Source organism: Schistocerca serialis, chromosome 2 (assembly GCF_023864345.2).
Source record: "Schistocerca serialis cubense isolate TAMUIC-IGC-003099 chromosome 2, iqSchSeri2.2, whole genome shotgun sequence".
NCBI classification, from domain to species: Eukaryota; Metazoa; Arthropoda; class Insecta; order Orthoptera; family Acrididae; genus Schistocerca; species Schistocerca serialis.
In genome coordinates, this window is record NC_064639.1 from 148135463 (window position 1) to 148149186 (window position 13724).

The 13724-nt window shown below is 43.9% G+C and overlaps 1 protein-coding gene across 6 annotated transcripts in view; it reads left to right on the forward strand.

Annotated features, from left to right (window-relative positions):
* The window catches only part of LOC126456864 (protein transport protein Sec31A), a 168228-nt gene that overhangs the window by 11104 nt on the left and 143400 nt on the right, over positions 1-13724 (forward strand). For all 6 annotated transcript variants that reach the window (XM_050092683.1, XM_050092680.1, XM_050092684.1 and 3 more), the window contains exon 4: positions 6476-6611. In XM_050092683.1, coding sequence (XP_049948640.1) covers positions 6476-6611 — 136 coding nt within the window. The remainder of the gene's footprint in view (positions 1-6475; positions 6612-13724) is intronic.

A 13724-nucleotide genomic window follows, 5' to 3' on the forward strand; every position in this document is an offset into this window, starting at 1 on the left:
AATTAAAACAAGTAATAAGTGTTTTTAAATTAAAAAAAAAAAAAATCTCACGAGATAGCACGAACAGATCAGAAAAGTAAATAAAATAAGATAAAACAGAACTGGAGACAGCCACACTCAAACCAAACTCCGCGCTGTCATGACGTCACACACGACAACACCCTTATGTCACGGGTCAAAGCCGACGCGTGGGATCGGACGCTTCTGTCGACCCCATCCCGTAGTCGACACAGCACTCTTCGGGATGGTGTCAGGTGCTGACATTGCCACAATCAGCAGCAGAGGGGATGCTGCCCACACGGTGTGACTTTCAAGCCTGACTCTGCAGTATCATCACCTTGGGTCAGTGAGACCACTTTGTCCTTGTGTAGAGACTGTCATTGGGTCACAGTTGAGGGGGTGTGATTATACGAGAGCTGCCTTTGTTAAACTGGATGAACCATTGGATTTGTTGCAGTTTAGGGGTAATGTTAGGGATGAATGGCTGGTGTGTGAGAGTTGTATTCAGTGTAATTTATTTGGGTATTCTGTCCCTTGTAGTGAATTGTTTTACTTGTAATCATTTTGGGCACATAGCTAGGCAAGGTTGAGAGTCAAGGTGGCTCATGATTAGACAGAAAAAGTGGATTAATAGATTACTCTGTGATTACATGTTTTATTTATATTATTGTAGTTATTTTCCCATGTTTTTCTGGATCATAAAAATGAGTAGATTTGAGGCAATGGCAAAATCAGACACACAAGATGTCACCAGGGATGAGACCGTAGAATCATAATGAATCAGCTAGCTCAAATGAGGGCAGATGGGGTAACTTTATGTAGTGATTTGGCAGAAAAGTGTGGTGATGCGGGCATTTTGAAATTGCAAAACTTAGGAGCAGATCCCCTTCTCTGGCAGGACATCAAAGGATGTATTAGCATTTGTTGAGGATCTCCACTCATCGGCTGAAAGAGGTAATTGGTCAGATAAACAATTATTGCAAGTTGCAAATTTATGTTTAATGAGGGAGATGAAATTATTAGCTGAGACGCACAGAAGCATTACGCAAAGTGGAAATTTTTGATCAGCTGTGGTAGGAGTTGGAACAACAGTATAGGAAGCAAAACAGTGCACAGCTTTTTTTGTGGGGTAGGTGGATATGGTGTCGAGAAGGCCTAATGAGGCAGTGGAATACTTTGTGCGAAGAATTAGGAAAATGAATGTGCACATTTATGAATTGTCACAGAATGAGGACGTACCTAAATATTTCCATGCAGAGGTTAAATTGAGGATGGAGTAGGTGGAAATTGATAGGTTAGTGGGAGGTGAGGGATTGAAGGTGTGTTTGTTTAAAATGTAAAGTGTTTTGATTGTGGCCAAAAGGTGCATGTGCATGTGCAGAGGCAGTGGTAACAGCCACAAAGAAGTGATGGAGGTTACCAGAAATTTAATGGGAACGGTAGCAGAAGTGGTTTAGGCCGTTGACAGAGAAAAGAGATGGTAGTAGTAGAGATAGTCCAGGGAGTAGGAAGTGTCCATTAAACTTAAGAGATAATATCAGGGCTGCTGACAGGAGTTCCCAGTGAAAGTAAATGAGGGCTATAGGGTGATCCATGGGTTAGACTTTCTGCATCATCGTGCCACACTTGACCTTCGACGACGTATAATGGAGGACATTCTGTCAGGGGAAGCTGCCGTCAATGTTGATCTGCTGCAGGGAGCTTCTGGTATACGAGGCAATCCAGTTAAACCAGGAATAATGAAATTAAGGTCAATTCACATTATTGTGTGTCAGGAGGCACTGGAAAGTCGCTGTGGGTGAATGTGGAACCTAACTTACCAGTTTATGCATTATGCATATTGGTACCCAAGAAGGATAATGAGGTATCGGATAAAGCATGTTGTTTAATAAAGCAAAGTATTGTATGCATACGGGACAGGGACAGAGGCAATGTAGTACCTTTCAATATAGACAATTTTGGTGCTGAGAAAGTGAAGCTATTGAAAACGAACATTGTTGGTCATGTTGAAGATTCCAGATGAGGAAGATTGCCACACAGAGAGTATAGGCCATGGGAGGGCACAGGATGCTACTAGAACTGCATTTTGAGAAAACTTGAAGCATTTGTAGGATGGAAGACATGTTGCTGGAGTTTAGAGATCGTATTATTTCTGCAAGGACCACTGCCTGCTTCACCAAGACTATATGGAGTGCCATGGTCCCTGTAGTTTGCGTTGGAGGAATTTATAAATTGAAAATTGGCCAGTGGGGTAATAGAGGAAAATAAGACAGTGGAGGGTAGAAAATGCCCAAAAGGCCTGTGTATGACACTAGGAAGTATTGCTTTTGTTGTGATTACCATGTCTTAATTAGTAAGACTGTGAGAGATGCTTGCCCGATTCCAGACATCATGGAGATGGTAGATAACATGGGGCAATGTTGATACTTCTCAACTTGAAGAGTGGACACCATCAATTAGAAATTGTTCAAGAGGGTAGGCCGAAAACAGCGTTTTCTGCACCATAGGTTCATCACCAATACAGAAGGATGCATTTTCGGTTGCAGAGTGCACTGGCAACATTCCAACGGTTATTTTATGGGGTGCTGAGAGGTTTGAAACTACAGCAGTGTCTAGTGTGTCTTGATGACTAGGCTTTCCAAGGGATATGCAAGCTTATAGAGAGTGTCGAGGGAAGTATTCAGTAGGCTAAGAGCAGACCTTTTGCCACTCAGCATAGAAAAATATCACTTTGCACTGGGCCATGTCATTAGTAAGAATGGCGTGAGGATGGATCTTAGGTTAGTGCAACAGTGCAAGATTTTCTGCTGCCACAGTCAACCAAGGAATTCAATCTTTTCTTGATCTTACAAATTGTTATAGGAATTTTTTTGAGTGGATTTGCAGATATTCCACACTGGTTAAACAAAAGTGTTAGTTTTGTATGGTTAGAAGTGTTGTGTTGTATTTTTGATACAACCACAGGAGGAGATGTTACTCATTGCCTCCCTTGACTAGATATAGCATGCTGAGGGAAACATTATGACAGGATAACCCTGAAACACAGATAATGATTAGTGACAAGAACATACACATTTATTGATGAATACTCAACTTTGTACTTATCAGCTCAGGCAGCAGATCCTGAAATTCAACTGCTATTCCAGAAGCTAAGGCTGGATAGTAAACTAGAATGTTCACTGAAGATGAGCTGGTGTGGACTCACTAGAAGCAGACAATGCGGTACAAAGTACACAAGTAGAAGGTGGTCTTCTCAGTAGTGGAGCTGACTTGGAACTGCCCCCTCTGCTGTGATGCTGTCGCATATCAGCACTGCTTTGAGTTCTTGGTGTAGCAATCACTGGCCTATACACTGTCTCTGGAGTGGGTTGCCAACCTGTTGGAGTCTGTGGCGCTGCCTGGTGGTGTGTGCTGTGTGTACACCACCACAAGAAGAATGCCAGGAAGCATTTGTCAAATTGAAGAAGGTATTGACTTAGTCCACTATTGATGTTTCCAGATTTTCAAAAGGAGTTCGTATTGTCATACAGTATGTTGTATCCTGCTCCTCGGTGTGTTTTAAGTCAAGAAGTGGGTATCAGGAACATTCTGTTGCTTTTGCATCGAGGCAGCTGAGCAGAGTGGAGAGGCATTATCCCACAACGGAGAGAGAGATGCTTAGCTTGGTGTATGGAATAACATATTTTCAATGTTACCTGTGTGGTGGATAATTCAAGGTAGTAATGGACCATGCTGCTTTGAAGTGGTTATTAGATTTGAAGCCCCATGCAGTAGATTGAGAAGTCACCAAGGAGTGCAGGAAGCTACTCAGGGCATATGCTCAGGAGGTAATCAGACTGGTACCAGCAGTTGGCATACCATGTGAAGCCAGGAGGGTAAAGAGGGGATGGATATCTGCAGGGGGCAAGATACTGAAACCTTTATTTGTGACGGTGGATGCAAGTGATGTGAACATATTGAATGAAACTACAGAAGCTGTGAAAGAATTGGCCAGGGTAAATAGAGCTACAGCAGAGTGACATTCCATGCAAATTACATAAAGGGTTAGAGTTAACCTTCCGGGAAGGCTTCCCAAAGAAGGACCCGAGGGACCGGGTCTTCTCAATATGGAAGGTCAGTGTAGCACAGTGACCCAGTCTTTGGACAGAAAATTACAAGTCTTCAGCAAAAGTAAGGTGAAGCAATGTGGAAGCCACCATAGAGTGTTACATTAACAGCCATGGGTTGGCAGCCGCCTGTGTGACATGTAACTGATGCACCAGTGAATTGTAAAGCAAGGCAGCAGATCTCAGCAGTAAATGTGCCTCTCAGTGGCAAATGTGTAGCAAGTCGGGTGGTGTCACCACACCAGTGTGAGTATCTTATTATGGCAACATGACTGGGTGCCGGATTTTGGTGAAACAAATGGGCCCCAGAGGTGTATAAATAAGTCGGGATTTTAAGGCAGGGAGCATTTCTTGTCACTGGAAGCCTACAGCACCACCACACTGCCGCAGCAACACCCATCAGAGAGATGACAGGGTTCCGCTAGCAGAGGCATGGGTTCGAGACCAGGCTGCACCTGCTGTCTGTTCTAAATACTTCACAGAGCCCTTCTGGTCCGCAATCCTTGTGTGCTGCTATTGACGCTGAATTCTTAGTGGGACATAGTGCCATAGTTCAGCTGCCATCCAACGCCTTTCTGAAGGCTGCAGGTTGAAACCTACCCATAGCAGACTCCATAAGTGCCACTGCGACTGCCTGGAGAGTCAAGGAACTGTTTCCCAAGTGGAACACCACCGCAGCACATGTGGTCCCACTCAACCACCCTGGTCTCCAAAGGCTGCCAACCTCAGCAACTGGGGGCACTAGCTGCTGCCTGTTAATCAGCCACAGCCAGGGACAGTGAGGAGAGGCTTGCCTGGCTCACTTCGTCATGTACTGAAGTCATTAAAAGTAATTGGTAACTCTATGTGATCTTTCCCCAACTTGTACTATCGCTGAATCATCCCCCAGTGTGCACATTGCTCTTAAATAGTGTTCTCCGATCATGTCTTCAGGGTATATGTTCTATCCAAGTTCTGCCACGTAGCTGTGCAGCTCAGTCGTGTAGCCGGAATCATACTTGTACTTGAAAATTATGAGAGACATACTTTTTGTGATGGCGTGACATCTCTGAAGGTTCAGTATGTTGGAATTGTCTTTTTTTTTCAAAACTGCTACCGTGTCTACCAGTAGGAGACTGGGGTTGAGAAATCCATACCAGCATGCATGGCAATATGACTGAAATGGACAACCAAGATACTAAGTGAAGGCTGAGCAGCAATGCAGAAATGATCATCCAAATGTATAAACTTTCAGATTTAAGGTCGCCAGTTTGTTTTGATCCAGAATAGAAAATGTACAGGTCTGTATCTACTACATAGATGCAAGCTACAAAGGAGAAGATGCATAATGGCAGTCCTCTGTAAGGTTCTGTCATCAATTAATAAAAGGTGCCCCAAAGCATCCTGTGGCAAATAAATATCTTCACACACTTCGGTCACGAGCTTGGAGAAATATCTGGGCAGAAATTCTGCGTATAAATGTTGGAGCTTTTTGGATAGACATCACACTGAAATGGACCTAACTCTTGCTAACAAATATAAAATTAAACTGATCCCCTCAGCTTTTTGTGAAATGTGTAGTTTTGAAAGGAATATAGAAGATATATATCTTTACAAGAAAGTGATCATCATTTTGAATTGCGTAAGAAATAACTCTGTCGACATGAGGACTGCCGTGAATATTATAAATGTCAACTAAGTTTTGCAACCAGATTTGAAACTTTTTCCTGGACACTAACCACAATGTCTTTGCTTTATTTGTCAGTCATTTTATATTTTTCTTGGAAATCTTACGGGACTTGACATAGAGGAATATATTGATCTTACGTCTTTGCAACACTGGAGTCTCAGATCTTGTCTAAGAGCCAGATATGGACAATTATTGCACAGTTATTTGTGTGAGACTTCGAGACAGGTTAAGAACTGAAAATGATGAGCTTGTAGTGAAATGATTAACACCATCACCCAATGAAACAAGACAATTGGGAAAATCCTCTTGTGAAACAGCAAAGGAAATATCCTTACAATGTAGACTGTGTTTAGACCACACATAACAATTCAGTAAAGACAAAAGTAGTATATTTTTAATATTGATTTTGTTCTTCTTTTAATTTCGGAAAGTGAAGAAAATAATATGAGTTGTATTTTATCTGTCTCCTTTACTTCCTTCATCTCTGGCAATGTTAATGTGAAAAGTGTCGTGGTGCCCCATGGCTTGGAATCTATGTTAAGCTGTAGGTCCACGTATAAGTGGCTGGATAGGACACTGAGTGCAGAAGGTTAAGTACTTAGAAACGAATGGACTATTTTTAATATATTGTGATGACATAAGAGAATAAGGACTACTAAAATTACAAAATATCTGATTGTTTACTTTTTTGCAATTTCAGGGAAATCTTTTGGCCACAGGAGCAGCGGAATCTGAGATATATGTGTGGGATCTCAATAACATGGGAACACCCATGAGTCCTGGAGCAAAGGCACAACCATCAGATGATGTTGTGTGGATTGCATGGAACAGACAAGGTGAATTCATCTTTAGAGGGTTTCAAATTATTTTGCCAAGGTCTCTCTCCCTCTCTTCTTCCCCCCTTCCTCCCCCCACTCATCTGCCCCCCCCCCCCTCTCTCTCTCTCTCTCTCTTTTGTGCGACGGATCTCGACTGTTGGGTCAGTGGCTGTGAAGCAGGTAGTTGCTGTTTTTAAGAATTAGAGAACAGTTTAACAGGGTTTTGGTGGTTTTGCACCACAGAATAGAACATGACATTGTGCATGAGCAGCTTGGTTCAGATGCTGGAGCTCCACTATTTGGACTGATGGGTCTAAACATCTGAAGCAGTAACTACTGGCCAGATCTTTAAGGAAGTAAACAATCTAAACACCATTGAAATCCCAAAAGCCATTGCCTGTACTTTGCCTATTGACATGTAAAGTTTCAGCGTGGCTATACTCTGTTCATCATAAGAATAAACCTGATGTAAAGATTACGCCACGTATTCTTCCGTGTTTGCTAGAGTCTCATTGAATTTCGTTTCGTGTGGAGCAGAAGCCAAGCTGTGCTCAGTACGGTCATAAGGACACGTTTTACGCTGTATTATAAGCACATAGACTGAGCAGTAATGCGGGACACCGGCTTTACTCGTGCAGTTAACTTGGACAACACTGACCGGCCACTTGTCCGACTAACCTGCAACGATGTGTGCAGTTACAGTTCAGACCTAAAAAGGGATGAGCAAAGAGTATAGCTCCAAATGTCATTTAATTTTTAAAGAGAATGAAACAATATTCAGCAACACTCCAGCACTACTGTGCCCTTCTTAGGTGACCAGACAGAAAGCATGAAATGCTCTCATTCTCACCTAACATAGTGTACTAATTACAAAAAAGAGTGATGAAAATTCCTAACTTGAACACAGGGTAATTTTTCTGGGCAACTGTGTTTGATGCAAAAGCATACTGGAGGGATTTCACCATAATTTTGAATACTGAAGCCACTGAAGATATTAATCACTGTCAGTCGTCTGTTGATGTCTTAGTTCCTTCCTCATCTGAATACGAGAAATACATTTCAGTTCTGAACTTGTCATCTGCTGCATTGATAATGAGCTGATCAACAACAGAATCTGTGAAGACCTGCAGGCACCATATTTCCTCCTCTTGTACGATGTGCTTTTCTATATCCCACCAGGGTTCAGCAGTGACAAGTGAACAAGCGGCGTGCGTTAGTTCCAGTATGTCTGGCACCTTAACTGTCTTCTTATTTCTCATGTCAAATCCCGTAACTTGGCTCCATATCAGTTCTGTTGGGTTCATATTGTGATGGTACAGTGAAAAATGTGAAAATACAGGATTTGTATGGTGTGCTTGATGCTGTGAAAATGATTGTTTTTCATATTTCTATGACACTTATCACTCTGGTTCATATGAGACTAAATCTGCAGTATAAAATAATGGACATAGTCCAAATAAAAAATAATTGGTTTTTCATTTTTGCTATAAAAAATTAAATTATGTTTTCTTAATTTAAGCAACCTTTGTTAACAATCTTTCAAAAAATATCGATAATTAAGAATTTATATTTGAAATGAAAACAGGAATTTTGCTTGCAATATGTAATTATAAACAAGAAGACTTGCATTATTCATTAAATAAATGATGATGAATTTTAAAACTATAAAATGTAGTTATTAAAAAAGAAGAAAAAAGGACTAGGGCGAGACTTGAACCAGTGACCCATGAACTGCACTAAGTTATCATTCTCCTGTGTTACCAATTCTGCTATATATCCAACACATATTTGTTTATCAAATTTAGCAAATACAGTGCCTTGGGAAACTTCAGAGCCTATATTTTCCTGTAAATTAATGAAAAATTAAGAACAACCTATTTCTTGGGCACTTTTTAACCACATTTCACAAGCATGGTTCACTACAGAACAGGAAGCAGCCTCAGCCATTTTCATACTGCGTATTAACAGCGCAACAGTCAGAGCATAACAGTACAGAGACTGTGACTGTAAATAATTTTTTAAAATAAAAACTACATAGCTACAGTGTGATTAAGAAAAACATTGATGGCTATTAATACATTAGAATATCCGAAACTTCCATGTAACATAACTTAGTAGTAAGATCTCTAATACGTGAGTAGGACCTACTTCCAAGAGCGTAACAAAACCAGTATGCATATGTCATGGCTTCTGACCAGTCATTGCGTTTGTGTTTGTTTACATCAGGTTTATTCTTATGATTAACAGAGTATAGACACTACTCCTCTTTGAAACTGCCTGGATGAATAAAACAGTGTGTTGAACTGGACCTAAACCTGAATTCTTTCCTTCTTTGGGCAATGCTCCTCCCGTCTCAGCTATCCGCGCATGACTCATGGCCCAACCTCTATTTTAATATGCCAGTAATTTTCAAAACAGCACACACACCACTGCAGAGTGAAATATTCGTTATACTCATCTTTTGTTCACTTTTATTTCAACTCAGTTCTGTTAAGGTGCAGGTAGGTTGCATTACAGGTGTCAGTATCCTGCCCAAACTTTTTCCCTTACTTGCCTTTGGTTGCCAGAAGTCTTTAAAGATCTGATGCATTGAGTCTTTTCACCATCACTCAGCAGTTTGTTGATTAAAGAAGCATTTTTTAAAAATATTTCATCTTTTTTAGTAGTTCGTCAACTTCTTGTTGAATTTGTACTATTGGCAAGCAATGATAATCTTCAGTCAGACACCATGTTGTTTCTGTGTTGAGATTCTGTGATGATGACTTGCATTTACATGGCGTGCGGGTGTGGGTGTGCATGTGTGTATCTAGTCAAACCATGGCAAGGAAATTCCCTCTCTATCCTAACGACCTTGGCAGTCTTATTTTCCTTGCATGTGACTAATTGCAAGTTCAGTTTGTGTGGTTCGCTTAACAGTTGAATTACAATTGGTGGGGATACATACCAGAAGTGCTAGCACTACATTTTACCTTCATAATGGATTGTAAGAGATTATCTGTAAAATCTAAAGAAAACTTTTTCATTCTTTCTGAAGCGCAGTCATCAGCTCCATAACACTAGCTTAAGGATCACATTTACATAGTGTGTGGAAAATTTTGTAACAGTTCTGTTAAAATTGAGATTCTATTTGCAGTATGTCATTGAACACATTGTACTGTGGTGTAGTGACTGTTCTGACTTTGGTGCTGCTACGATGTAGTATAGGCAGAAAGAGCTGTCATAAATTAATTGAGTAGACTTTGCACTGCAGCTGGTGGAGTGTAAGACACTGGAAAGGATAAATGTATTAGGAAAAGGTTGATTTGTTAACATTACTTTAAATTTTGAATTACCAGTCCCACAAAACACACCATCATATATAATAAGAAAAAATCTGTAATATTCTAATGTTGTTTATTAATGATTTTTATTTCTGAATTTTTTATGAAGGTCAGTTTCACATGGCTTTGGTCACATTAAGTCAGCTATGGATATGAGCCCATTAATTTTAGTGAGGGTATTTACACGTGGCAGTGGTCTGATTGATGTACCATAAGCCATTGTACAGTGCCTGTCCAGAAATTTTTGTGGAAGTTTGTCTATTGTGAATTGATTGTTAGCTTTCTAGAAACAGCAGTTACTGTTGTTTTCAAGGGGAAAAATTCTGCGTGACTGTGGACCTCTACCATGAGAAGTTAATCGAATCCTGGAAACTTCTGGAATAATTGTCTTTAGCTGTAGCTTTCAGTTGGATTGTAACATTTAAACTGGCTGTTCAAAAAGTCAACAAGAAAAAATTTTGGCGTGGGGGGGGAATCTGGAGAGTAGGGTGGGTGGTGAAGTGATAAAAGTCCCCTGTTGGCCAGGAACTGCTGCTGCCAAAGAAAGGCAGAGAGTGGCTGGGCGTTGTCGTGGAGCCGGGTCCAGCTGCCTTGTTTGGTGTACTGGGAATTGTACCCACTTGGTCCACCTCACTGCTAATTTCCACTTCCTTTGGTATCATTCACCCCACACTATGGCATGACAGACCAAGGACAAAAGTTTCTTCACTTTTTGTACATTGTCTGGGGTGCATGCAGTTGCAAGCCGGCACTTCGAGTGGAAAGGGGGGGGGGGGGTTTGTCTTCCATGGTGTCCCGCCCTTCTCGAAAGTGTTTACACCACTCATAGACATGCTTCAAGGTGACAGCAGATTCTTTGTTTTGTGGTGGCGTTCGTAGCGACAAGCAATTCGCTGTAGAAGTGGCTTACGAAGTCACCGCCACACTTTTAATAGCGGGCCGACCGGTCCGCTGGAACAGTGAACAGAAAGATGAAAACCCAAACACTCTGATTAAATAAAAGTCGGTACTTATCTTTATTAACGAAGATACAGCAACACAGTAGTGAACTCCGTGTCTACAGAAATCTGTCTAGTTCGAGTCGGAGCGGCTAGGTCAGCGTCGGCTGACGACAAACAACAACTCTGCTGCGATGAACACACAACGTACTAGCAGGTACACAATTCGGTGGCGAGTATACAACTGAGCGGCGAACACAGAACTGTCCTAGCGCTCGCGACTCCAGCGCTTAAGAAGCCAGAAGCCAGCGGTGGCGCGCGCAGACTTGCGGCGATTTCTTGTCTCGCTGGCGCTGCTTATGCGGACGGCGTCTGGACTTTGATACTGCCAACCTTTTGGCCGCGGGCTCGGGTGGCATTACTGTCTAGGATATAACACTCCTCCCCCCCAAATCGCCGCACCGTCGTTGAATAATGACGTGGCGAGCGTCGACGGCGGGGGAGGGGTCTGGCCGCAGGCGTAGCAGAAGAGACCGGGGCGGAGACTGTTGTCGGTCGCAGTCCCCGGTCCGCACCCCAGCATTGGCTGCACGGGGCCTCGGGAAACACCGACTGAAAACCGAGGTCAGGGTGCACGCCTGTGACCACGGGCGCAGCTTCTTGTACTGGACGCGACGGGGCGTCGGGACCCACGAAGAGAGGCAGCGTCTCCTGACGCTGCGTCGACAGCTGCTGAGTGGGCGCCGGACAAGGCGCTGCGGTGTCAGACTCCTTGGGGGTGCCCAAGGAAAGCGGCTGCAGGACAGGCTGCACAGCCACCGCTTGGGAAGGCGGCCCGGCTGAGGGGTCGACGTCCATCAGCTCCGCAGGCGGTGGCGACGGAAGAGGGACCGCAGGCGCCGGAGCGACCACCTGGGGCGTTCCCGGATGAAGCTGCGCGGGAGGCATCAATGGGACGGGCTGTCGGCGTGGTAGCGGCGACGGCTGCTGCTGCTGCCCTGCGGGCGGCAGCGAAGTCGGAAGGCGCGGCTGGAACCCGCCGCGGACCAAATCTGTGGACAAAGAATGAGCGGCAGAATCCGGGCGGCCAGCGCGGCGCAACTGGTTCTGATGCCTCCTGTGCACCCCAGTAGCACCTTGAACAGTATAAAAACCGCGACCCTGGACACTTATCACGGTACCACGTTCCCAACGACGGCGACCGTGATAAACTCTGAAAAAAACGGCGTTGTTGCGCTGAAAACGCGTGCGATGCTCAGAAGCGGCGGGTCGATCCGGGGGGTGCAACAACCGTACTAGGGTGCGATGACGACGGCCGTGCAGAAGCTCCGCAGGCGAAGGGCCGTCGCGTGGCGTGGTCCGGTACGACGACAGGAACGTGATGAGGGCCTGCTGACAAGAGTGCGTAGCACGAAGGCGGTCCATATGATCCTTGAATGTGCGTACAAAACGTTCCGCTGCACCATTCGATTGAGGGTGGAACGGCGGAGTAACGACATGGCGAATGCCATTGGCAGAACAAAAACTTTCAAATTCAGCAGAGGTAAATTGTGGACCATTGTCAGACACTAAAACTTCTGGAAGACCCTCAATACAAAAAATTGAAGTCAACGCCTGTATAGTTGTGCAGACGTTGTAGACTGCATGGGCACAACAAACGGAAAATTACTAAATGCATCTATCACGATGAGCCAACGAGAATTCCAATATGGACCAGCGAAATCAATATGTACTCGCTGCCAGGGACCGGCAGGGCGTGCCCACTCAAAATAGCGTTGAGGCGGAGCAGCTTGGTGTTCGGCACACGTCGAACAATCTGTGGACATCTGCGTAATCTGCTTATCAATGCCGATCCATGTACAATGACGGCGGGCAAGCTGCTTGGTGCGGACCACTCCCCAATGACCTTGATGCAACAAGTCGAGGACCTTGGATTGGAGCACTTGGGGAACCACTACACGAAGCTGGTCATTCTCGGTGCGTAACAGCAAAACTCCGTGCGAAACAGACAACAGATGACGTTGCGGATAATAGCGACGAACCACAGGATCCGATATGTCCTTTGCCTTGGACGGCCAACCACGTTGAACAAAACGTAATAGTAAACTCAGATGAGGATCCGTAGCTGTCTCACGTGCCACCTGACGATAATCAATCGGAAAATCCCGGAGGGATTGATGCTCATCGGCGTCAATCTGATGGCAAGAGTCGTCAGAGGAATCGAAGACATCATCCGCAGCAATCGGCAATCTAGAAAGCACGTCAGCATTTGCATGCTGAGCTGTAGGGCGATACAGTATCTCATACTGGTATTGTGATAACAAAAGAGCCCAACGTTGTAGTCTCTGAGCTGTCCGCTGAGGAACTGGTTTAGACGGATGAAACAGTGACGTCAGGGGCTTGTGATCTGTTACTAAATAGAATGGTCTACCATAGAGGTAGTGATGGAATTTTGTGACACCGAACACAATAGCCAACGCTTCCTTGTCCAATTGGCTATAATTACACTGAGCTTTGTTTAGCAATTTAGATGCGAACGCAATAGGACGTTCGGTGTTACCGACTCGGTGAGACAACACAGCACCGAGGCCGAAAGAAGAGGCATCACAAGCTAACACCAGAGGCTTGTTAGGGTCGTAATGGACCAGACAACGATCATTCAATAAAGCCTCTTTAAGCTGCTGAAAGGCTGATTGGCAATCAGCTGACCACACAAACGGAACATTCTTACGGCGGAGACGGTGCAACGGTGCAGCAATCTGTGATGCATTAGGTATAAACCTAATATAATACGTCAATTTGCCAAGAACTGCTTGCAAGTCATGCAGATTGCGAGGGGCGGGCAAATCACGAATAGCTGCTAAATGTGACTG